Source organism: Phocoena phocoena, chromosome 17 (genome assembly GCF_963924675.1).
Source record: "Phocoena phocoena chromosome 17, mPhoPho1.1, whole genome shotgun sequence".
Lineage (NCBI taxonomy): Eukaryota > Metazoa > Chordata > Mammalia > Artiodactyla > Phocoenidae > Phocoena > Phocoena phocoena.
This window is the reverse complement of record NC_089235.1, coordinates 39503187-39530028: the sequence shown is the minus strand read 5'-3', so window position 1 is coordinate 39530028 and position 26842 is coordinate 39503187. Positions and strand designations below refer to the sequence as shown.

At 44.8% G+C, this 26842-nt stretch overlaps 1 protein-coding gene across 1 annotated transcript; it reads left to right on the top strand.

Moving 5' to 3' along the window:
- The first annotated feature begins 12676 nt into the window (after positions 1–12676).
- On the top strand, positions 12677–24087 carry GEM (GTP binding protein overexpressed in skeletal muscle). Its single transcript, XM_065895128.1, has 5 exons — positions 12677–12864; positions 13105–13444; positions 19654–19730; positions 20514–20718; positions 22432–24087. The coding sequence occupies exons 1-5, from the start codon at positions 12829–12831 to the stop codon at positions 22707–22709; spliced, it is 936 nt and encodes a 311-aa protein (XP_065751200.1). The 5' UTR covers positions 12677–12828; the 3' UTR covers positions 22710–24087.
- Positions 24088–26842: the final 2755 nt, after the last annotated feature.

Here is a 26842-nt window from a genome sequence, read left to right as displayed (position 1 = left end):
CACTTGAAAAGGGCAGGAAATTTAACCACTCAAAACCTTGAAACTGGACAGGAGGATTATATCATTTGGGATGCCAATTTGGTTTTTATTGCAAAGGACAAAATAATAGTGACTTAGACAAGATAGAAGTTTCTTTCTGTGGTAGGCAGAATAATGGCCTCCTCAAAATATCTATGTCCTAATCTCTAGAAACTGTGAATGTTACCTTACATGAAAACAGGGACTTTGTAGATGTGATTAAGGTTACAGACCTTGAGACTGGCATATTTTCCTGTATTATCTGGATGAGCTCTTAAAAGCAGAGAACTGTTCCTGGCTATGGTCAGAGAGGGATGTGATGATGAAGGAGGGTCAGAGAGGTTGACATGAAAAGGACTCAATCTGCCATTTCTGGCTTTAAAGATGGAGGAAGGGAAGGAACCACAAGCCAAGGAATGTGGTGGCCCCCAGAAACTGGAAAAGGCAAGAAAACAAATTCTCCCCACAAACATTCAGGAAGGAAGCTAGCCTTGCCGACACATCTGTATTAGTTTGCCCTGTGAGACCTTGTCCCACTTCTGACCTATAGAATTGTAAAATAATAAATGTGTGTTATCTTAAACCACTTAATTTGTGTTAATATTTTATAGCAGCAGTAGAAAACTAATAAAGATTTTGGTACCTGAAAGTTGGGTGCTGCTGTAACCAATACTTAAAAATGTTGAAATAGGTTTGGAATTGAGCAGTGGACAGAGGCTGGAAAAATTTTAAGGAAGCTAAATTGCCTTAGACTGATGGTGGAAATATAGATGTTAAAGTCTCTGCTGATGAAGGCTCAGAAGAATCATCGTAGAGAATATCTAAATGGTTGTAAACAGACTATTAATAGAAGTCTGGCCCTTGAGGACACTTCTGATGAAGAAGCAGAAGGAGATGAGGAACATGTTATTAGAAGCCGGAGGAAGGTGGATCCTTGTTATATAATGGAAAGGTTAGCAGAATTGTGACTTGCATTTATGTGGAAAGCAGAGCCTGTAAATGATGAACTTGGATATTTAGCTGAGGAGATTTCCATGCAAAATGTTGAAGATGCAGCCTGGTTTCTGCTTGTTGCTTAGAGTAAAATGTAAGAGGACAGAGATCATGGTTAAACAAAAAAGACCCAAGACTTGATGTTTTAGGAAACTCTCAGCCTATCCAGATTGCAAAAGATTCTAAAATTGAGAGATTTATTGTTAGGAAAGCATACGCTCTAAAGAAAAAGCTGAGGGTGTGGCTGTACCACCTTTTGCTAATACCTCAGAAAGATCAAACATAAGAGTATCCAGTCACACAAAAGGCTTTTTCAAGGGTGTGGCTCACAGATCCCCTCAATCAAAGCCCCAGATACAGTTGACCTTTAACAACACAGGTTTGAACTGTGCAGGTCTACTTACACACAGATTTTTATCAATAGTAAATACTATGATACAAGATCCAAAACCCACAGTTGGTGTGGATGCAGAACTGTGGATACAAAGGAACCAAGGATACAGAAGGCCAGCTATAAGTTATATGCATATTTTTGACTCTGGTGGGCGCCCTTAACCACCATGTTGTTCAAGGGTCAACTGTACCTACTTCTGAGAATCTTAAAGTCAAATAGGGCAAGTAATTGATAGATTAAAAGAAAAACTCATGGGCTTCCCTGGTGGCGCAGTGGTTGAGAGTCCGCCTGCCGATGCAGGGGACACGGGTTCGTGCCCCGGTCCGGGAGGATCCCACGTGCCGCGGAGTGGCTGGTCCTGTGAGCCATGGCCGCTGAGCCTGCGCGTCCGGAGCCTGTGCTCCGCAATGGGAGAGGCCACAACAGTGAGAGGCCCACGCACCGCAAAAAAAAAAAAAAAAGGTCAACTGTATCTGAAAAGAATGTCTTATTAAAATACCAATTGAGGGTACACTGAATAGCACAGTAGTAATTTTATTAAATGTATATGAAATGCTAAACTGGTTATTGTTTGAAAAAATTTAAATGCTCATAGAGATTCCTGAGGAGCTCACTTTATGTCTAGAGAGGATCTGGAGGTAGGACAGGTTTTTCATGATCTGTGTGCTAAAAGCTCATAGTACTTTTGAGGAAAACTAACAAGCCCATAATTCTTTTCTGGGAAAAGCAAGATTAGACGGCTCTTTATTCTTGGTTTCTATTCTGTAGCCTTGTAACCCCACTACCCTGACCACAGCTGATGGGACCACGGATTGATGGACTGCCAAGTTGACGACTGGCCCAGAGACAGCTACAGGTCAGCTGAGGTTGGAAAGCCAATCCAATCTACTTTGGGGGAGAGTGAATTCCATTCGCTCCAAGAGATGCTGGCAGTAAAGTGGCACAGAAGCCAAGAGACATGGAGAAAGGAAGTAAATAGAAAGCGTGAAACAATAGTAGTTACACGTAAAAAGAAGCCACAAGCTATAAAATAAGAGAGGGGAGAAACTTAAAGATGACAAAATACTGAAGATTAGTTACACCTCTTGCGGTGGTGCTCAGTCCACAACACCCTTCATCTGATAATGCCCTTCTTTCATCCTCTTAAGCCTCCTCTGTGGCAACCATGTTTGTGCTACATAGCCCCACCTTTCAGGCTTCAGTTGATTGGATCAAGAGTGGCAGTGTCATCCTTCCTGAGCCAGTCAGGTGCTCCCTCTTGAGGCTTTGGAACTGGGACTGAAAGATGGTCTGTCTGTGTGGCTGGAGCAACAGGATGTGGAGCTATGGGGTGAGAAGATGGCAAAGCTGGTGTGTGGAGAGAAAAGAAAGAAACAGATGTGCAGTGAGAAGCAGACTTGGAGAAGCCACGTGGAGAGAAGGAGGGAGACAGTGTGAGAGTCTTGGCTTCTGCTAGCTTTCCATTTCCTGGCTCTGATCCCCCCAAAACATCCCTTAGAGCCTCAAGGTGCCTGTACTTTTGTAATATCCACTACCATTTAAAAAATTAACATGGCTCAAGGTAGTGTTCAGATTTTGCAAAGAGGACTCAACGAAAACATAGAGCTAGTGTGGTAACCTGCACAAAACTTGTGTTCTCCTTGAAACTTAGTAGGGCAGCTGTCAAGATGGCTTCTTGCCTCTCTTACAAGAAGTTCCTAGCTGGGTATGTCTCATTTTCTTGAAACCCAGAAGGGACTAACAGCCATAGCTGGAGAATCTGATGTAATGGAACTAATGGAGTCAGACCTTCAAATATCAAACACTAATTTCTATATTAGGATACTTCTGCTCTTTTCTCATTGCCCTTTGTATGTCTGTGTTCTTGGAGGACAGAGGCTGTCTCAATGCAGTAGGAATGGGGGGCCCCATGCCCATATTCTCAGGTACAGTGTCCCCCTTTCCCTATTTGAAGTCTCACTGTGGTCCTGCCCCTGTGTGCTGACAGGGCTTGGCCTTCTTGGTGAACAGACACTTTAGTACTAAATGTGCGTTCAATGATTGTGACTCTATTGAGGGCAAAGGTTGTGTTGCTTTCATTCGCGTACCTTGAACTACCTGGCCCAATACCTAATAGGCCCTCCATCAAAACTTACTGAGTGAAAGACAGAATAAATTATTTTTCTCAGTGGCAGTTTGAAGGTACCAAAAACAGGATCCAAAACCTGAAACCAAACCACATACTAAATTATATAATCTGAGCGTGCAAATGGATAGATGCCCAGTATAATTCATTAGGGTGTTAATTATGATGATGGTATCTATGCTATGCAAGTTCTTAACCCTCAAGTTGTGAATGCCCTAGTGTGGGATACAGATTAGAATATTGGGTCTACGTGTCATTTCCAGGGATCTTGCTTTTTTCTACTTCAGATTGTGCTTTAATGTTGAGAGAAAAATGATAATCCCACTTGCCATTGGGTCGTGCATCACTCCTGCTGGATTCTCCAGGAGAGACGACTTCACAGTTTCTTGGAGGCTTCCACTTATCTCACCCATCAGAGGAATGTTTATAGTTTTCATGTAAATTTTAATGGGCAGAAACATCTGTTCCCCATCCAACCGTGATGTCTTGTGTATACATGAGAATCCCTGGCTGAGCACAAACCATGTTTTCTGCACATTGGATGCTCAGGAAAATAATGTAGACCAAGGACAAAGAAGAGAGGTGTCAAGAGGGAGTGAGGAGGAGAAAGGGGAACTGGTGAATGGGTGAGTGTGCAGAAAAACTCTCCCTGCGTCAGCTGGTGCTGCTATGTGCGGCCTGTCCCTCCTTGGTGGTCAGGCTGGCCCTGGTGGATCCAAGGCCTACCCCCTTCCTCTGGAGCAGAGCCCGTGGGTCTGGTGAGCCACTTAGCTCCATTTAATGGAGCTGCTCCCTCATGACAACTGTGGGCACCTCTTCCTCCTTGTATGAAAGGGCAAATATGCACTGGCATGTCACTGTCCCACAACCACTTGGCCTTCAAGGCTGGCAGAGCTGGCTTCTCCTTGTTTGCTCCTGTAGCTCTAGAGGTTCTTCCCCGCCTCCCATCACCTGAGCTCCCGCTGGAACTTTGAGTTCGTGGGTAGGACTAAACAGAGCATTGGGACCGTCCTCCCATAGCTTGGAATTTGCAGAGGACTCCTGACCACATTTTTGGCCCTACTTCTCATTCCCCCGACATGTTCTCCAGCCACCTGAAATTACTTGTAATCACCCAAATGCCCATACTTCTGAGCCTTTTCTATTTTTTTTAACCTTGGAATGCTTCCTCTTTCCCAGCCCCTGTCCACATGCACACACCACCCTGCCAGCTGCTCTCTGTACCTCAAAACTCAAACTGAAGTTTTCTCTGTGAGATTCTCTCTGACCCCTTCGAGCATAGTTCATCACCCCCTCTTGCTGTCCCACTCTTCTGCACACATACTCTGTGACGCTGTCTGTCATGTCACTTTGCAGTGATGCTTTTGGATATGAGGGCTCTGTCCCTGAAGTCAAGTTGATTGGCTACAAATTACAGCTCCATCACTGGGCCGCGTGATCCTGGGCAGGTTACTTAATAGCTCCATGCCTCAGTTTCCTAATTTGTAGAATGGGAATGCTGTTAATAAGAACCATAAACGTTTGTTGAGAAAATTAAATGAGATGATACAGGTAAATCACTTAGCAAAATACCCGGCTCAATAAAGGGCAGCTGTTACTATCAACTCCTCAGTTTTTCTACCCAACCATCTTGTACGGAGACTGTTATGCACCCTGTATTCCCAGAGACAGGTGTATAATAACTCTTTCACATTTGTTTGTTGAGTGACATTGTTGAACTGATGGATCCCAGTGGCCTACTCAATCAGGTTCATGTTCTCTGGAATCAGCAGTTGGGGTTCACATCTTAACTTTACCAGTTTATAGCAATGGGACCTTGGGCAAGTTAATTAAACTTTCTATGTTTTAGTTTAATCATCTGTAAAATTTTAATTATGATAGTACCTAGCTCACAGGGTAGAGATAATCTACAGAGTGCCTAGAATATGGAAAGATCTCAATAAAAGTTAGTTAATGTTATTCTCACTAATGTTATGAGTATTATTACATTTAATACTCAACTTAAATATCACTACTATAAAGTCTTCCTCAATCACTCTCTCTGGAAGGGATCTCATTCTTTAGCCAATCATCCAATATAATTATTAAATGCCAGCTATAATCCTGGTACCGTGCTAGACACCGGCTGTGCAGTGGTAAATAAATCATATATGATCTCCACCTTCATATAAGCTGAGGTTTGAGAGAGCGCTAAATCTCAATGTGTTTTCAGAGTTCTCAACCCGGTGAGATATAGATTAATGAGACACAGATAGAGATCAAAATGTGAGCTTACTTACAACCATGTAGGAAAGGTGTTAACTGCCCATGTCCTCAACCCAACTACTGTTCATTCTTTTGGCCTTTCGAGATTTATCACTGAAGGATTCTTGGGTCATTACAATTGGCTAAATCAAGGCTTTAGCCTTAGGCTGGTTTTGACTCCTTGTGTTAAATAGTGTCATTGATTTTTCTGTTGCTGAAGGAAGGAACTTCAGGGAAAACATCAAGTTGGTTTGGAAACCAAATATACATTTGGCCAAAGCTTTTAATGCGGCTCTTACATGATCTTCTCATGGATTTGGTAATTTCTGGGGAAAGGAACACCAGACGAGCATATGCTCCTGGGCTTATATAACTCCGTGTCTCTGGGGCTTAGGATATTACTTAGAAATAACAAGTGCTCAATAAATATTTGTTTAACTCACATTGTTGAACAAGAGTTTAGTTGAACATAAAATTCCAGTTTGATGATTATTTTCTCTAAACACTTTGATCTTATTATGTGACTGTCTACTTGCTTCTTGGCTATTTTTGAGAAGCCTGGTGTCCATCTACTTAATTGTCATTCCCCTATTCCCTGGGGTAATCTCTATTTTGAAGTTGGTATGTATTTTTCTCATCCATGTTCTTATGCTTTTACTAGATATATTTAACTATAAGCTATTAGTGTGGGGTTTTAGAAAATTATATAAATTATTACTCTTGTAGATATCCTGCAATTTGCTTTTTAAAGTCACCATTATGGTCTCAATATTTATCCAGGTTGATACAAGTAGGTCTGGTTCATTCATTTTCACTGCTGCGTATTTCACTGCAAAAATATAGCACCGTGCATTTATTCATTGATGATCATTGGGTGGTTTCTGATTGCTGCTATTACAAACAGTGCTTTAATGAGCATCCTTGTGTCTGTCTCCTGTGTGATACAGAAGATGCACACTGAGAACCAGAATCGCTGGGTCACCAAGGATGTGCATATCTTAGATGCTGATGGTTGATCGCCAAGGTGGCCTCCCAATTCACACTCCCACCAGCAGGGCACAAGTACTCCCCTTCACATTTTCATCACCCTTGCTGTTGTCAGACTTCTGAATGGGTGTGTACTTGACCCCTACTTTATACATTGTCTCCAGTGTTATCATTCTCTTTTTACAGATGAGAAAACTGAGGCTGAAGAGTGGCAAGCTCAGAGAAAGAATGAGTGAATGAATATGGTGATACTTTATTTGTTATTTATTATTTCTTTAACCAGAATATAAGTTCCATGAACGTAAGTACCTTACCCCTAGCCCTGAGAACAGGTTCTGGTAACAGGTAAATGCTCAGTAGTTATTGTAATGAATGGAGGAACCTGGGCAGTGAATGTCCATTTACTTCAGGAACCTCCCCTCGGCCTTCCGAGATACATTCTGCACTTACCCTGCAGGAGTTTTGAAGGAGCAAGAAAGGCCTGCAGCAGCCTGGGCTAATGGAGCGGAGGAAGTGTGACAGCTAAAAATTTTTTCAGCGGAAAATTAAATCTGCCCAGCAGGGGTCTGATGAGAAGCTGGGGCCAGCCTGAAGGAGGATGCAGCTGGAGGGAGTGTCCATCTGGATTCCGTAGGCCTCTGGACGTTGAGAGGTTATTCTTAGCCATCTTTTCTTCAGTCCTTATTTTCTCTTGATCAGGGCTCTCTTGATTTTGCAACTGGAATCTTATTTTCCCCTTCTGTAAAGCAATGATTTTCCATATAGTAATTCTTTCCTTCTTTAGACTTCCCAGAGGGGGTAGGAGGTTCTTTTTGTGCTCAGACACTTTGCGCATTGCCTCCCACCCAGCTCCTCCCAGCGCTTTTGCGGCTGGTGTAGACCTATTCTGTGTGCTGGATTTGACCCCAGATCCTTGTTTGGTTACAAAGGACTTAACCGTGCCACTCTCCTTACTAATTATTTTTTCCTAGCAACATCAATAGGAGTACATTTCCCGCCCTGCCTCCCCCTGTCTCATGTGTCCTGATTTCTGCTGGATTCATTTAACGTGAGCCTTAAGGGGCAGCCAAACCGATGGCAGGTGGCCAAGATCCAAGCCTTGGCTCCTGCGTCATCATTATAATCACTCGCATCGACACGGTGCTCTGTGGTTAACAAAGCGCTGCATGCTCAGCCGCCCTTTAGTCCTCACAGCAGCCGAAGCCAAGACCTCTGGGGTTTGGTGACATCCCCAGGATCACCAAAGAGGAAAGGCCGAGGTTTGAACTTGCTTTTCTAATGCTGAATCCCCTATTTTTTCTTTCAGTCCTTGCAGGGGTCACAAAGGCAAGTGCCTTTGGGGACCAGGTAGATAATCTAAATGAGAGAAGCTGGCTGGAGTAGAAGACATCAGGGAGTAGTGAGGACTGTGGGGGAATTAGAGAACATGCTTTGGCTAAAGGCATCCAAATGCAAAGCATTTAAAAAGCAATAAAAACCAAACCCATTTATTTTACCACCTCTTCAGTGTCCAGTCTATAACTTCTCTTTGTTGGTGGTGAAGATGGATGGTGTCACTTTATCGCTGAGTAGCACTGACCTGGTGGCATGAGTAAACATGACCTTGGTTGCAGTAAGTCTCCGGTATAGATGAGGAAGTATATGTTAAAGATTGAGTGATTTTATGGCTTTTAGGATAGTATTACAGACCCAAGGATGTACGTATCCTGGGCCTACCCATCATCTTGTCTTCCCTAGAATTTTCAAGGGATGAGGTTCAAAGTAATGTGACATTTTTGGTTGTGCAAATCCCTTATGCCTCAGTCCCAGCCCTGGTCAAAAGTTCTTCCCCTCCTTCCCCACCTCTTCCTCTCTGTCTCATCCCCTTTTTGAAGTCATGGGCTAGTTGCACAGGTCTCTATGCTGAGACAAAGAGTGACAGTGACAAAGACAAGAGAGATAGTCAGGCCCCCAAAAGAACCCCAAGTTTACCTTCTCACCCAGGCATAGGACCCAGAGAAAAGACAGAGAACAGCGTGGTTCATGCCTTTAAGGAGAGAGAGACCTTCCCCATTGATATGGGGCGCAATGAAGGTTATGGGCTTTGGCCAATCAAATAAAAACTCCTTCTCCTTTGAGGGGGGTTAGGAAGGAGCTGGGCTGAGGTGGGGCTGGCATGAGAATAGGGCTGAAGTGTATCCCTTACTCTAAACAATAGTGGTTAATGCTGTGGACCCAGAGTGTGCAGCTCCACTACCTATTGGCTCTGTGACCTTGAACAAGTCATTTGACCTCATTCCTCAACGTCTTCATCCATGAAACATGTGTAGATGCAGTGGTGATGAGGATGAACCGAGATAAGGTATGTGCATTGGTCAGTAAATATTAGTTCTTTTTGTTTGGAGTTCTGTCTCCTAGCCCCACTCTTTTCTCTGTTAGATAAAATCTGAGGAAGCCTTCAAATGCCTGCAGAAGGAATACAGATGGAATAATTCACAGAATAAGAAACTACAATATTCTGCCAATTTTTCTTCTTCAGAACTTGCTATTGGCCCAAATTCCCTGATTCCACCTTTTTTTCTCCATCTCTGTAACCTCAGATGGTCTCAGTGAGCTGGAATCTTGGACGAGGTAGCTGGGACTCTGCCGGATAACGCTTGGCTGTCAAATGTGCTTTGCGAGGTATAACAGTGACTTTTGTCTAATACTCACTCCAACTTAACTGCCATTCAGTTGAAACTTTTCCTAAGTAGTTGTTTTCTTGTCTGGCTTCCTGTGGGACAGAAAATTTAAGACGGCAGATTCTATTATTCAAACACAACATTGCTGTACTTACCGAATCAATAGTGGACTGAAAGTCCCCCTCCCTCATCTTTAGAGTTGGTTTTCTTTTGCATGCCTCACATATACCAATGAAAAATAGTTCAGAGTGGATATTGCCTAGACATAGAATTAGGTTCTTATTAATGGGAAGAATTAAGTTCTTATCAATGGGCAAAAGTAGAATTGAGAGGTAGATGATATGCTTATACATACTCTGATTTATTCTCAGTTTTTACCACACGTAATGTTTCTGTTGAGACCAGCTGACAGAGTCGGAGGCTCAGCATGGAAAAAGCATGGATAATTCTGAAGTACCAATGATTCACGTGTTACATGTATTTTAGCGTGGAGCCAGCGGAAGACTTTTGGATGGTGTCCTTCCCGCCTTCTCTCTCTCTCTGTCCCTCCCTGACACCCCACTCTTCTCCTTTCCCCACATCTGTAGCCATCCTCTCCTGGTAAAGCCCAGAAGGAAAACTCGATGGAAATGATGGAAACCATCCAGGAAATTATGACACCCAGGTTCTGGTTCCAGCTCTGCTAATTACTAACTGAGTGGTAGTCACTCCTCTGGGTATCAGCTTCCTCACATATAAAATAAGTAGGAGGTTGGGGGAGGCCAGGGCACGTAGGACTGAGAGATCTCTAAGTTTTCATTCCTCTGTGGATTTCACCTTTGCCAGCTTGGGGCCTGGCATGTCTCAGCAGCTGGTCACTTGGATAATCCCCAGAGCAGATAAGTGCTGCAGGATAACGGAACATGGGCCCTACTCACAGCAGAGTCCGGCCACTCGAATAGATGCTGGTGCCTCTGGCTTGTTTTCCGGAGCCACCAGCCAACCCAGAGAAGAAGCTGGCTGGAAAAGTGGATGGATGGATGTATTAGAAAGGCCAGTGTCATCTGCAAACACAGTGTCTGGGAAATGCCCAGGTGCCCAGAAAGAAGTCACTGAATCCCTTCAGCTGGGCAAGCCAGGCTTTGAATCCTGACGCTGCCACTTATCCGAGCTGTGTGACCTTGGGCAAGCTCTCTGGCTGTGTTGTCATTTTTCTCCTCTATGGAATGGGAGTGGCACTACACCCACCTTGCCAAATTGTAGTAAAGTTCGAGGTACTGCAGAGGCCTAACGGTACCTACTGAGTATAGGGACTCTGAGGTACTCAGTAAATGGTAGTAGAAGTGGCTATTGTATTACTACCCTGTGCCCTTTACTCAGAGGACTCATTCGGGGGACTTGGGCCCCATTTCTGGCTCAGGGCTCCTCCCATGCGTGGAGAACTGGCTCCAAGACCAGGCCCAGCCATGCCAGGGAGGCTGGTACAGAGATGCTGCTGCCGAACGCGACGCTGATTAAATTCCCTGGTTGAGGAGCCTCAGCATCCCGGTCCAGAGCGGGAGCGCCGGCAACGTTTAGCACAATCTGCTTGGATCCTTAATTAGGTTATTTTTCAAGACCTTTTCAAGGTCTTGTCCCCTTTCCTCAACTTCCTCTGGCCCCTTCTCTCTGGGTCCCTGTCAGAGAAGGGAAACAGAGCAGTGTGGGGCTGCCCTCCATCCCTCTTCCAGGGAGAAAGGAAAAGGAGCAGGAGATGCGGCTAACACAAGCCGTGACCGCTGAAGGCGGCTGCGCCCCAAAACACGCGCGCCCGGCGGATCCCTGTTTTGTTTTCTGGCGAAACCGGGTTTCCAATTCAAACCTGCCTCTTCCTCCATCCTTTATCCGGACAGCTCGCAAGTGTTTTCCTGGGAAGCGCGATTATGTGGCACTTAGTGTATTTTCTCACCTTCCTGTGTCCACCTGGTAAAAATAAAATAAAACAAAACAAAACAAAATAAAGGAGCCCGGGACTGAACTGTCGTTATTTTTTGAAAGGGGAGAGTGGGGTCACATGATGGCGAGTAACTGATTCAGTGAAGTGGCCTCAAGTCCGGGTTTGCTGCACAGCCGGCCCCTCCCGGCGGGGGCGCTGACGTCACGGAAAAGCCCCGGCGCGGGTCGGCGGGGCCGGTATAAACCGCGGGGCCGCGGCGGCTGCGGGCGGCGGGCTCCGGCGGAGGCACAGACGGCGGCAACGCGCGAGCACCCTTGCGCTCGGCGGCCCCAGCATCACAGCGCTCACCGACCCTCGGACGCCCAAGTAAGCCAGGCGGCTCGCGGGGGCCCTCCCGACTCTGGAGAGGGGTGGGGGGCTGGTTGGGGAAGGGATGGGCGTTCCCAGCCCGCAGAACTTTCTAAGTTGAGAAAAGAGCCTTCGGAACGTGCTGTCCGCACTGTGGTTTTCCAGGTCGGGGGCAAAGTTTAAGGTGCAAAGGATGCCATCTGTCATCAGCAGGTTCCTTGCTTCAGTTCAGGAAGAGGGCCACCTCCTCCTACAGGCTGTGGTCAGAGGGCAGCCGTCAGGCTCTGGTTGTTTCAATTCAAGTCGGCCAACGGGGGCGCTGCACGTGAGATTAAAAAACCCGGCTGATCATCGCGGTCAGGGTCGTGCTTAGGGTCATCGACGGGTTGGGGTGTGGAGGGTGGCGGTGAGCGTGGGAAGGGGAGTGTCTGCGCATTTCTCTCTCTCCCGAGTGGATCTTGCTGATTCAAATAAGAATGCTTCTACTTTATCTCAAGGAGCCTGGGAGTACAGACCTCCGTGCAAGGGGGACCTCCGTGCAGCTTTCCCTTGGGAAAGGGAAAGTTGTAGCGAAGTTGTTGAATGTCTTTGGGGAGAGTCTTTGACCTGATTTGCTTCAGAAAGGTGGAAATCTGAGTTGAATTAAAGAACTCTTGAAGCGGACATGGTTTAATAAGAGTGAAGCATTTTCTCTGCGAATTTGACAGGTCTGAACCTGAGCGGGTCGTTTCCCTGCCAGAAAGACAAGGCATGGGGCTGGGATGTTTTAAATGTGATATCCGTGGACAGGAGGGCAGAGCTGAGGCATAAACCTCAAACAAATTCTTTACCCCCCCGCCCCCCCAAATAATAGCTAATTCAGGCAGCTGGGGAGCATCCGGGCAACTTTACTAAACATGGAAGTTCCAATAATCGCTTGTCCAGTCCAGCCAGGGGGAGTGATGTCATTGTCACGTGTTTCCCACTGAGGCCCGCTGGATGCTGGTGCAATTAAGAGCCATGTTTAGACAAGAGCAGCTAATCTGGCCAGCTGGTCCCCAGCTGCATTAACTTGTTGCTTTTCAAGCCATCTCTGGAGGCTGTTGGTTCCTTCTGGCTGCCTCTGTGCCAGCTCTGAGTGGGGAATCCCCAGGCTTTCTTGAAGATGGAGGAAGCCCCAGGGCAGTGGGGGATGTTAATGGCATTTTTTCCTCTTTGCAAGTGACAATCTGCCTGAGGAGCTGGTAACAGAGTGTGTGTGTGTGTGTGTGTGTGTGTGTGTTCGGTTGAAAGCCTGTTGACGGCTTCATTGGTGTTCCTTGTGTTAGGGTTACTTGGGTCTCACCTCATTTAATAAAACATCACTGATGACTGTGTTTAAGCCCCCTGAGCTCTCACTCACGCTTCCTAATGCTAACACCTTGGCTGCTTTGCTCTCTAGGACCCAACGATGACTCTGAATAATGTCACCATGCGCCAGGGCACTGTGGGCATGCAGCCGCAGCAGCAGCGCTGGAGCATCCCAGCCGATGGCAGGCATCTGATGGTCCAGAAAGAGCCCCACCAGTACAGCCAGCGCAACCGTCACTCTGCTACCCCCGAGGACCACTGCCGCCGGAGCTGGTCCTCCGACTCCACGGACTCAGTCATCTCCTCCGAGTCGGGGAACACCTACTACCGGGTGGTTCTCATAGGGGAGCAGGGGGTGGGCAAGTCCACTCTGGCCAGCATCTTTGCAGGCGTGCATGACAGCATGGACAGTGACTGCGAAATGCTGGGAGGTAGGTGGACCAGCCCCAGCGGGCTTCTGTGGTCAGCAGTGGTCCAGGAGAAAGAGCGAGTAGGTGGGTCATTTATCTGCAGAGTTGGCAACTGCGATTATGCATTCTTGGCTTGGCTTCGGCTCAGGAGCTGAGTCCCCACAGAAGCACTGGCATAAGCCCCTGGGACAAAAAAATGAAAATGCTCGTAGATAGAACCTGGGCCAGAAAGGGAATTTCTTAGATTCCAGCTCTAAAGGGACTGGGGAGACAGATTATAGAGGGCAGAGCCAGAGGGTCAGGATCCCGGCTCTGGCTTTTGCCATTTCTGACCTGGACCTTTCAAGAACTGAGTGTAGACACAGCCTTTTTCCATGGTGACACCTAAAACCAAACCAATTTGAAAAACTGTGAGGATGAATTCACTAGTTTGTGTATTGCAATATTAGAGGCTTTTGAGGGTATAAAATCATTTAAAATCTGTATTTTAAATAGCACATTTAAAAAAAATAGTGAAATACAGCAATGATGATACATATATTTGTATAGAGTCTTACAGTTTTTCAAGACAGCTTTCCCTGTACAATCTCATTTAAAATATTTATTATTTAAGCCTTGATTTCCAAAACGAATTTGAGGTGACACAGTCTCAAAAATTCACATCTTCCTCAAATACGTGTAAAGCATAGCACTACATTCTGGGAAGTAAGATGAGGATCCCAATAGTCGATGGTTTTCATACAATGTCTTTCAGCCACGGCTCCCATCTTAGACAATGCCAGGGTCGCTGTGTGTCCCTGTTTGCAGCTGCAGAAATGAAGGAGAGCCTTCCAGTTCTTGTCCCAGTGGCATGGTCTGTCTCTACGCTCAGTTGCAACTCACAGCTGAATCACAGACTTCCGGAGTAGGAAGATGTCTTAGTGATGACTCGGTTCTGCCCTCTACTTCATGCATAGAAATCCTACTCCTTCCTCACTACTGTCAGCCCATTTCTACTAAACGTTTGTTCTTCCATTGTCCGGGAGTTCACTGCTTCATGAGGCAGGTCTGAACTGGCTTTAAATGATGACTCACTGATGGAACATTGATTTCTCTCCTCACTCCTGAAATCTCAGGGATGATAGCTAAACCGTATTTCAAGGGAGAAAGAGGGTCAGTATCTCTTTTGATGTAAAAGCCTGTGGGTGAGTGTCACTACAGGAGAAAGGGAGGAGGAACTACCATCTAGAATGCACATTTGCAGTGAGACATGCACTTTTTGGGGAGCCTTATATTTGCTACTGTTTATTTTGGTCCTGACATTATTCCTGTACTCATATGGGTAAACTGAGTCTTAGGGACTTTCCTAGAATCACCCAGCGGGACAGCTGGAATTAGAACTCAGGATTTTATAATGTTAGTTTTGTGGTGTTCTCCTTCTGTTATTGATAGGGAACTTGCTATGTGCCAGGCACTGTGCTAAGTACTTCCCACAAGTATTTTGATAATACTTACGAAAATTGAACCAATTTGGTATTAATATCCCTATTTTACAGGTGAAGAAATGGAAGCTTATGAAGTCAAGTGACTTTCCCAGGTTGAAAAAGCTAGTCCATGGTCTGGACAGGATTCAAAACTAGTTGTGGTTGAACCTAAATCCTGTGTTCTTTCGCTGTACTCGGCAGCCCCTGGATTTAGCATCCAAATGTTGTTACATACTGTAGCACGTTGGGTTGGGTACCGACCACATGCCTGGCTCCACGCTAGGCTCTGGGGTACCCAGTGATGAACGAGGTGTACACCATACATACCCTCTTAGGAAGGAGCTGTCAGTGGCTATAATTCAGAGCGGGATAAAATTATATGAATACCTTAAGAAGTAACAATAAAGTGCTTTGTAGACTGATATAAAGGAGAGACCAACCAAGAGTTTTTTGTTTGTTTCTTTAGGAGGGAGGAATTGAAACAGTTAGTGGATAACAGACTTTCAAAAATGTTTGTCTGTTAGAGTGCAGTGGTGGTATCTATCCAGAGGGCGGTATCCCCATAGGCATAGAGTATTAAGAAGATTGACCCATCCCTGAAACTTGAGAAGGCAGGCTTCGGTATCTGGGAAGCTTCTTTGTTTAATAGGGAGAGGGGGCAGTTGGTAGAGAGAATCCTTTCCTTATCTCCTCAAAGAGGGAAACTTGGGCAACAAGAAGCTTCTCAGCTGACTCATCCTACCTAGTGTGTCCTATTTGAGTAACTAAATTTATACTGTCTAGGGTTACAGCCCTTATGTATAGGTGGCTATTGGAATCACTAGTTGGCTTTTATGTTTCCCAAGGAGAGGGTTTTCCACGGCATTTCACTGCATTGTTCTTTTTTCAGCATTAACCATAAGAAAAATACTACTCTCATCACCATTTCTCCAAATAAAGATGGATGTTGTTAAGATTATATTGCAATAATCTTATGACTCTCTGTGCACGCTTAATGCCGTTCATTCATCCATCCATCCGTCCATTCATCCCTCAACAGTTACTGAACCTATACCGTGGAGCTTGATGCAACACTCTGAGGACATACAAAGAGTCACGGGGCTTCTTCCTTAAAGATGCTTGCAGTATATTCAGTAGAGATCAGCTATAAATCGATAGGATGTGATAAGTGTCTTCAAAGAGGCACAAGCGCAGTGCTGTGGGAATTCAGAGGAGAAAATAAATATTACTTCTGGCTGTGAAAATCAGAAAAGGGTTCATGGAAGTGGTGGTCTCTGAGCTGGACCCTAAGGACCACTAGGTTTTGGAAGCCCTGAGGTAGGTGGAAGGCATTGCACGTGTGCACAGGGAGTACAGGAGAGAGCACCGGACTCGCAGCCAGTTTCGACACTGACTTAGCTAGGTGCCCTGGAGACAAGAAACTTACCCTCATTAAGCTTCCTTATTAGTAAAATAGAGACGATAACTACTTAAATTGTATTAAGAGGATGACAGGTGCCTGGCACATAGTAAGTACCGAGTGAACGAACATTAGTTAGAGCTGATTCTGAATCTGTTGTTTCCTTTCCTTGGGCTTATCTTCCACAACTGGACCTTTCATTGCTTGAAGTCCTCATCCACTTTGGTCCCCCTTGGCTGGGGCCCCGTGATGTGTGCAGAGGAGACATGAGCCACTAGAGGATAGGCCAGTATTCCTAAGCAGGAGTTCCTTTAGGGTTCCTTGGGATCCTCTGTGCTCTGAAAGCTGAAAGCAGTTGAGAGTTTTGAGGGGAAAGGGGTGCTGGAGCCTCAGAACTTTCGCGGGGCTGCCTCAGCCGGTTCCAGCGGGTAAGAGAACTCTTGGGCAGGTTCACACACAGCGCTTGAGCCGGTCTCGAGCGGGATGGTCCTCCAAGCACAGTGGGGGTCAGATGCAGACAGACAAATCGAGGTGTGCTAGTCCGGGGAAGATGGCTGCAGACAACAAACTCCATCCCACACCGCAGGATGGTCTCTCTTGCTACGCAGGGTGTGAGTACCACCCCTGTCTTTCATGGAGAGGACCGGAAAAATGAGGACTCCCCAGACTAGGTTACTGAAAAGCCTTATAAGCCAATAGGCCTTAACCCTGTCTCCATACACCTTAACTCAGAGCAAGTTTCAAAGGACTCTTCCAGAATTTTATATTCTTTTATTTCCCCTCTTCTCACCCAGTTAACCCTTGAAAAGGCTGAAAGGTGGGGACTAAGAGAGGAAGAGAAAATAGAGCTTTGGTTGCAAGCAGGTCCTCTCCTGGTCGCAGAAGGCTCTCAAGCAGGATGCTTTGAGTGAGAAATCCTTGGGGCATGTGGCCAGAGGTGATACATAAGCCCAGGTGCAGGGCATATGCACAAAGCAGGGCGGGGGTGTATTGCTTTAGGCTTTTGGGTTTCCGGCACAATGACTTTCAGGCAGAGGTAAGTCCAGTCAGAATGATCCTGTCAGGAACTTTCCAGAACAGAAAAGCAGTTTGGCCTTATTTTTGCAGCTGGAATCTTTAGTCCACTTTTCCTCTAGACTTCTTCTGGTACCTCGTAAGCCAAGAGAAAGTTTGAGTTTGCTTTTCCCCTTAGCTATTGGAATACAGTATGTTTCTGTCTGAACTACTAAGGATTGAAGTGAATCTCTTGTGCCTACTGTTGCGCGGTGAGCAATGAGCTGAGGGCAGAGAAAGTGCTTTTTTGAGTTTTCCGAGTGCAGGGAGGTCTTTCAGAGAAAAGAGAAAAACTCTGAGGTGGTAAGGGGCAGTCAGCTCCCCCGCCCCCTACCCCCATCTGTGCTGCTCAAACTTTGATGATTTGCACTTGGTTGTATAAAGTTGCCTGTTGAGGTCATGAGGCCCTACTCTCCAGCAAGCCAAATTAGGCATTCCACTGCGATCCCATTCATGATACATATTGTGGATGGCAGACATGATGGGAATAATAGATTTAAAATCCCCCAGTGGGAAACTGTTAACATCATTTAGAAGAATGACACCTAAAGAGATGGGAAAACTGACAGAAAGAGCCATTCCTGGCTAATTTTATTCTCATTTGTCCATATTTTCTTTTCTTTCCCTCTCCTGATTCTGATTCTTAGAGGAAGAAACATTGAACCAGGAGCATTGCTTTTTATAAAATCCTCACTATTATGAAACAGGAATTGCCCTGGTTCCTACAATGCAGGGCTCTTAAGCTAGGATTTACCTGTAGTAGGGAATGGCAAGTATGGCAGGAGCCAACTTCCTCCATCTGAAGAAGTGATGATAACAGCTAACACTTACTGCATTCCTACTTTGTGCCCAGGCTTAATATATGTAACTGTCACAGCCCTGAGGTGTGGATACTGTTATCAATCCCATTTCACATATGAAGAAACTGAGGCTCAGAGAACTTAAGTAAGAAGTCCTGAGCCAAACCATTCATAAGAGATGGCACCCAGATTTGAATTCAGGTTCGCTTGTGCTCACAAGCCACAATGCTATCTTTATCATTTATTCATTCATTTGATAAGTATTTACTGAGCACCTACAATCTACCAGGCGCTGTCCTGGGTGCTGGGGGAAATAGCAGTAAGCAGCATAGATGCAAGTCTCTGCCTTAACATTCTGGAAGGCGAGAGGGACAGAAAATAATAAGTAAGTTAAATGGATTCATGTTAGATGGCAGTCAGCACAATGAAGAAAAATGAAACAAGGAAGGGAGTAAGGATTATTGGTAGCAGAGAGGCGATGGAATTCTAAATAGATGGTCAGGGAACACATCCCTCAGAAAGAGATAAGGGAACAAGCCTTTCGATATTGGAGAGAACAGATTCCAGGCAAAAGGAACAGCAAGAAAAATGGCAAAAAATCATTATGAAGATCATAATTCTCAAATGATACAATTCAAAACAGGAAACCTCATTGTGAAAATAGAGTGGGTATGGGTTCAATTGTGTGGGATTGATGGGAATCTCTCTTGCAAAAATCCCAGTTAACTCAGTTAATCCCCCCTCTCCCCACTCCCACTGATTTTTCTGGGATGGAGCTGCTCTGGCCCTTTGTACCACATTCACACTTTGCTTGCGTTCCATCTGGGCTCAAGTGCAGGGGGAAGGTTTCCATTACTAAGTAGAGCTGGAGACTGCACTTCTGTTCTACTTAAGATGGAAAAACAAGGCTGTTTATTCCTAGGGAACTGTATTTTTTTTTAACGAAGAAAACTTCGCCAAAGCAGGGCTAGTTTCAAGATTTTTTTCTTGCACAGCTCAAAAGAGGAGAAATGTCTCTGAGCTGAAAGCTCCTGAGATGGCCAGTGAGTGTTCAGTAATCACCCCACTGAAAGGTGCAGAGGGTTTCCATGGGAGGCTTATGAGCTGGGTTTACGGTTCTGCCGGGCAGTTAGTGTTTCTCACGGCACCGTCCATGGACTCTGAGTCAAAAGCAGTAAAGTGAGTTTATTCTCCTGAATGGTTTTACTACATAAAAGGTATAGAAATGATGAAAACAAACGCCTTTCATTTCAAGCATTTGGGGGTACACGTTCAGAAGATGTAGGTGTTCTCCTTATTACTAAGCAGAATACTGGAGGAATATACGTAGAATGTTGTTGAAGGTGATTAAAAAAATAATTTGCCTGTGTGAATATTTACACAGTTTACTCTGTATATTTACATAATTAATTGCATATTTAGTACGTTTATTTTCGGGCATAATTTTCTACACCCTTTTACAGAAAAGTGTTGCCTATTTGCCTGCCTCCAGGATCACTGTTCTTTCTTTTCCAGAAGATACATATGAGCGAACACTGATTGTTGATGGGGAAAGTGCAACCATTATACTCCTGGACATGTGGGAAAATAAGGTATGCAGAGCCTGTAGCTCTCTGTAAATTCCTTTCAGGGCCTGCCTTCCAACAGGCTGTTTAGGGCAAGGGTGACATTGCCCTTTTTGATGTTGCAGATGAGGTGGACTCATTTTCTTGATTAAAAGCATTTACTTCTGAAGAATGAAACTGTTCTAAGGAACAAGTCATTCATAAATGAGCTCTGAATAACAAGCAAGTTGCAGTGATTTGCCTTTAGTTCTATTCAAGAATACAAAAAAGTGTATTTGTTTTAGGGAAAGTGCCAGTAAGTATGGATGATAATTTTAAACTACATAAAAACATATTATATGAAGCTGACACTCTCACTACTAGTTTTCAACATTTGTTTTTTAAAGGTTTGGGGTTTCTGAGCCCATTTGCTAGACCTTCTGTTTATTAAGGACCCTTCTATGCTAACAAAAGGATTCTTAATTTTGTCACTTAGGGGCAAAGGAGTTTTATGGAAGCCAGGAAAGACTCGTTTTTGGTAGTTTAAATAAAATTTGAAATATTGTTTGGCAGACTCTTTGTATAATTTATCAACTCAAGCTGTAGGAGGAATCATAAAACTTTTTGGCATCAGTGCTGTCTGAGCTAGGAGTCTTTACAGCCACAGACATCTTGTAGGCATGGAAGACTGATGCCTTTTGGAGAGTTGGAATAAGTTTTCTTCCTTTCTCATATCAGCAAGGGTACTTTAGGATAAACACATTGTCTCTTTCAAACTAACACCTCATTTACCAGGCAAGTCTGAGCTCATGGGAGATCTCATTTTATCAGGGGGAGAATGAGTGGCTCCAAGACCACTGCATGCAAGTCGGGGATGCCTACCTGATTGTCTACTCCATCACGGACCGAGCCAGCTTTGAGAAGGCATCTGAGCTTCGAATCCAGCTCCGCAGGGCCCGGCAGACAGAGGACATTCCTATAATTCTGGTTGGCAATAAAAGTGACCTGGTGCGCTGCCGGGAAGTGTCCGTATCAGGTGAGAGGAGTGGTGCCAATACCATAGAAACTGTCTCTGGGTCACCTGCATTTTCCTTCCAACAGTTGTTCCTTCCTTCCTCTTTCATGAAGCTGGAACCAGAGACTTATTAAAATGCCACATGGAGTTTTATGTATACTCTCTAAGGTGTCCCTGTTCCCAGCAGATCATGTGTTCTACCAGTAGGATTCCAATCTCCCTATCCCCAAGGCTTTCCCTGGAATTCCTTTAGGGAAGAGGTCATGCTCAGGGGTTTACTGGCAGTCCCCAGCCTTTGCTCCTTGTCCTTTCTATTCTCCAGGGAGATCTCAAGAGTCCTGGGAAGTGAAAGTAGCATCTTCAAGCAAGAAGGACGGGAACTTTGATTCAGGGGCACTGTGAGAGTCTCACTGAGATTAAGAATTCCACTCTGGTTGCCTCTGGTTCCTGTAGACCCGAGAAACACCCTCCCAGCCCTTACCCTTTGCTTCCTAAGTTTCAGTTAAGGCATCAGTCTGATGGTGTCACGTATCCTTTGTCGTACTTGGTTCAGGGATAATTCCTGTTTGTTGAGTTGGCACCCAAGTGCCTTTGGGGGCCCTTAAAATTGTATTGGCCTAATACAGATTTGGTACGATGGTAAAAAAAATAAAATACTGCATTGCCAGGCTCCACCCAGGAGAAAAGAACCCTGTTGAATACTTAATAGACCCAACCAGCTTGGGAATGTCTTACTCTTAGGAAATGACCGTCTACAGTAGTCATTTTTTTCTAAACCAAAACTTGGACACCTGGTCATTGAACACAATAGAACATTCGAAAATGGGACTTTCAGAAAAGCTTGTTTGGATAGATTGCCGTAATTGTATTGTACTGTGTGAAATTCTCCAATTTTTTTTCAAAATATCTCATCAAAGCTTAAAAAAATTTTTTTCAGAGAGGAAAGTCAAATAGTCGGATTCTTGTTTTCAATTCAGGAAACTGACTCAGGAGAAAGAGTAAAGAACATGAACTTGAGAGTGAAGCAGGCCTGGATTCACACCTGTCACTTACAGGCTATGTGAACTGCCTCAAGTTTTTTATTTTATTTTATTTTTTTTGCGGTACGCGGGCCTCTCACTGTTGTGGCCTCTCCCGTTGCGGAGCACAGGCTCCGGACGCGCAGGCTCAGCGGCCATGGCTCACGGGCCCAGCCGCTCCGCGGCATGTGGGACCTTCCCGGACCGGGGCACGAACCCGCGTCCCCTGCATCGGCAGGCGGACTCTCAACCACTGCGCCACCAGGGAAGCCCTGCCTCAAGTTTTTAAAGGACCACCTTTCTCCCCTCCAGTCTCATCACCTATCTGAAAGGGATAATGTATTCTTAAAGATTGTTGTAAACATTAAAAAAATGTTTATAAAATATTCAACCCAGTTCCTTATGGGAATAAATTTAGGCTATGGCTTTGACTAATTAATATTCTGATATTTGATGAAATTGGAGTTTCACACAGTGAATTTGGTGGGCCAGATCTAAAGCTCATCTCTCCTGTTTCCAGGAACCTTCGTGTCCTTCTATTTAAGCCCTGAGAGGACATGTGTCCCAGTGGCCTCTTGTATCCATCGCATATATGACTGACTTAGAGTTCCCCAGAGGACCATTTAAAATTAGGACTCATCCAGCTTGGCTTTCTGGGTGTAGGGTCATATTTTGCAGCCCCCCTGACTTTCTTCTTCCCTCGTTTCCCCACCAGAAGGGAGAGCGTGTGCCGTGGTGTTCGACTGCAAGTTCATCGAGACCTCTGCAGCTGTCCAGCATAACGTCAAGGAGCTGTTTGAAGGCATTGTGAGGCAGGTCCGCCTCCGGCGGGACAGCAAGGAGAAAAATGAGCGGCGGCTGGCCTACCAGAAGAGGAGGGAGAGCATCCCCAGGAAAGCCAGGCGCTTCTGGGGCAAGATCGTGGCCAAAAACAACAAGAACATGGCCTTCAAGCTCAAGTCCAAATCCTGCCATGACCTCTCTGTGCTCTAGGCATCCGGAGTCATCCAATGTCCCCCAGTGGACATCACTGAAGGCCATTGGGACCCATAATCTATATTAGATTGGATTCTTAAGTATTGTTAGATGTGGCTTGCCCCGTTGTTAGCTGGGAACTAACGTGCTAGGCGGATGGGCAGCAAAATGCATGAGAAATGAAAGAGCTTTGTGAAGACTCAGTATTTATTTACAGGAAAAGCCTGACCTTTGCTGCTTGAACACCCAAGACTCATTAGGGGACATGGTTGGTGTTCACATGTGTTTCCTCTCTCCTTTGGCTAGTAGAGAATTGAAGCCTACAAAATAATGCCTAGACAAGAATTTTTCATTATTAAAATTTTGCCTGGTGTTCTGTTATGTGAATTTGAGGCCGATCAGTGGGTCATAAACAAATACAGGAAAGCCATCAAAGGAATTTTTCAAAGGAGGGAGAACTTCTTTCTCTGTACCTTATATTTGTGGAGCTAAGACTGCAGAACTGGGTTCATCACGGTCATCACTGTTATTGCTCCATGAAGCTGTGAAAAGAAACGATGGACTTGCTGGAAACTAAAGCTTAGTAAACAATTTTTGTTCAGTGCCCACAGTCAGGGGTCCAGAAGTGTATAGAATTGGGAACTGCTACATGTACCGCTAATGGGTTCAAAAATTATATCTTTACTACTGTTGTCTTATAATTTTTTATTTAAAGGAAAATTATTTTAATCAAATTCTATTTAGTCAAACCACATTTTATGTTGCAGTATTTTTTAAATCATAGGGCCATCATAAAAAGATATTTTTAAAATCTAAATTATTGAGAACCTGGAGTGCAAAATACCAAATTTTTAAATATAATCGAAGGTCTGAAGTTTTATAAAACACAAAACATAAATACTTCCAGCATTTTGGGTTGACCCTTTTATGCCACAGCTCTGCTCTATTTATTATTATTTTGCAAAATAACAACCATTTTAACATTTGATAAAGCATATTTATGAACATGTTTCTTAATAAGAAAAATGCCCATTTTTATTACCATTTTCTATCTTTTTCAGAATATTCAAGTTTTTACCTATATGTCTTATAATAAAATAAATAAAATCTTTGAAAAAAAAGGCATTCCGAAATGTTTTTCCTCCCGACTCAAGATGATCATGATCATTTTGATGTAGCTTCTAGAGCAAGCACATTATAAAGAAACATACCTATTATTTTATTTCTTCTCTTCATTGGCAAGAGCCCAGTCATCATCTGTTTTAAAGAGTATCCCTGACATCTCTCCTTTGACATGTGATTCACAATAATGCAAAGTGATTTTTGGCTGATACAGTTAGCAAGTATTTGAGGTCATGTAAATGCCAAGTTATAGGAAAAGCAAGATTGACCTTTACTTTGGTCTGGCAAAATTCCTGACTCAACAGATGGGCTTTGCTTTGCTCCCCGAAGGCTCATGGTCCTAAGCTTGAGTAAAGCACTAGAGGAAATTATAAAGGATTAGGGGGGAGAAAAAGGAAACTGGTGATTTTCAGCCTGCAAGGCTTTTAACCAAGGTCTCCTCCCTGACATTTTTACAGCTGGACATTAACACGTGGCTGCTTTCCAGTGGTGCTGTGTAGCCCTTCTGCTTCAAGGGTGGGACTTCCTGCTGTTCCCCATTCACACCTCCGGCACCCCCAGCACGCTCTTGCTCTCTCAACTCCCTATCTTTCTGAGTTTGTAATCAGACACACACTAGTAGTGACAATCAAGGGATCTTGCATATTGCCCAAAGCGACACAGTTTTATAAGGTGTCTCTCTCTATTTTGTTGGCCCTTTCTCCTCCTTTTTCCAAGTTGGGAGCAAAGGTTCCCATCTCCGCACTTTGCATCTTTGAATTGGTCGAGGAAACAGTACAGAGGGAGGTGATAAGAGTAAAGATGCAGGTTTTACGGGCCTGGGATGAATCCTGGCTGTGCCATTTAACATGTGTGTCTTTGGAGTAGTTAAAGTTTGAAGCTTCTTGACTATTAGTTTCTCATCTGCAAATGGGGTTGCTAATAATACCTACCTTGGAAGGTTGTGAGATGGATGTCTTTCAGTCTGCCGTACCGTAAAGAGCTCGAGAGACGGCAGTTTTCATTGTCACACATCTTCCATTCTGCATCAGTTAGTTAGTTTTATATGTCTGGAAACTCAAAATCAGGGGCCACTATGTCTTTTCCTTTTCATTTCTTTACTCTCTGCAATACACTGCTTTGTGTATATTGAAGCTTCTTATAGCGTTTCTTCTTGCACGGTTCCTCTCAGTGGCCCCACGAGGTTGACAGGACATTTTACAGCAAACAAGTCCAGGGGGATATTAGTTCAGATGTGAAATGTCTGGGCTAGGACTGGGTTCCAGATGGAACTCGTTTGCATCTTCTAGTATCCAAAACCATTTCCTATACACACAGCTCTTTTCGTCCTCATGGACCATCCCCACACACACCACACACACACCACACACACACACCCCTCTACACAGCACACCCATATAGCATACACATACGGCAAACACAGTACACATATATCCCACAGCTTTTCAATCTGGTTTCATCACTGTGGATGTGTGACCAGGAGGAACTTGCTTGTCCTCTCAGCCTCAGTTTTCCCATCTGTGACGTGGGGATGACAATATCACCTACTTCACAGTGTCGTGGTGAGAATAACGTGAGACCGACAAAAGTTCTCGCCCCAAGAGAAGTCCCACGACTTCTCCAACGCAGCATTCTCGCCTTCATTCGCTCACACCTCCTTTAGATTTTACTGGGCACCCAGGCACCATCAGGTACCGGGAATATAGTGATGACTAAAGACGTTGTCCTGGTCCTCAGAGTAAAGCTGACTGTCCCATAAAGCCAGAGAAGGTGGCATTAGAGATGGGAAGAAAATGAACTGTGGGAGGATTATACCTGGAAGGCACTAGATTTGCTGCCATTAGATAAAATTCAAATGAAAGAAAAATATTATTATTATTGTTGCTGTTGTTGTTGCGGTACGCAGGCCTCTCACTGCTGTGGCCTCTCCCGTTGCGGAGCACAGGCTCCGGACACGCAGGCTCAGAGGCCATGGCTCACGGGCCCAGCCGCTCCACGGCATGTGGGATCTTCCCGGATCGGGGCACGAACCCGCGTCCCCTGCATCGGCAGGCGGACTCTCAACCACTGCGCCACCAGGGAAGCCCAAATTGGGCTATTTTTAAAAATTCCATTTTGGGGAATTAGGAGCACTGGAGAAAAGTTGGATTTTAAGCATCCTACATTTTCGCTCAGTACATGAACTACTCAATACAGGGAACAAGGCAAATAAAATCACTTGGCAAAATCCATGGAGTGCCTGCCTGCTTGTGCAAAGGTGCTGTGGAGAATACACGGCGGGAGAAGGCAGTCTCGCCCTTAAGAAGCTTATGATATAGTTATGACATATTGGTGGGAGGGGGACACGATGTGAATGAGGACAACTGCACAAATAACTAGAATATGACATAGAAGATAAGAAGGGGCCATGGAGGCATGTGAAGTAAGGTGGTTGGAGCTTAGACGGGAAAAAGAATTCCTTGCTTGGCTGGTGCAATCCTGGAATGCTTCTTGGAGGAAGTGGCATTGAGCTTCATCTTGAAGGCTACTCAAGATTTCCACAGGTAAGATTGGTTAAAAGAAAGAAAAATGGATAAGCTGGCCTATGTAAAGAAAATAACATAAGCAAGGGCAGAGAGGCAGGAAAGAGAAAAATCTGTTGAGAAAAATAAAAGAAGTCCAATTTGACCAGGAGCTTCCTGGAAGGTGGTTATGTAAATGGTTAAATATGTGAGGCTCGGAATCAGAAAAATGTAGTTTCATGTTCTTACTTGTTAGGCGTAGTGGGTTGAATTGTGCTCCCCCAAAATCCATGTCTACCTCAAAATGTGACCTTATTTGGAAATAGAGTCTTCGTAGAGGTGTACTTAGTTAGGGATCTTGAGACGAAATCATTCTGGATTTGTGGTGGGCCCTAAATCCAATCAGTGATGCCTTTATAAGAGAAAAGAGAGGGAGACAGATCTGGACACAGAAGAGACACGTAGGGATGAAGGCCACATGAAGATGAACGCAGGGATTGGAGTGAGGCAATTGCAAGCAAGCAACAC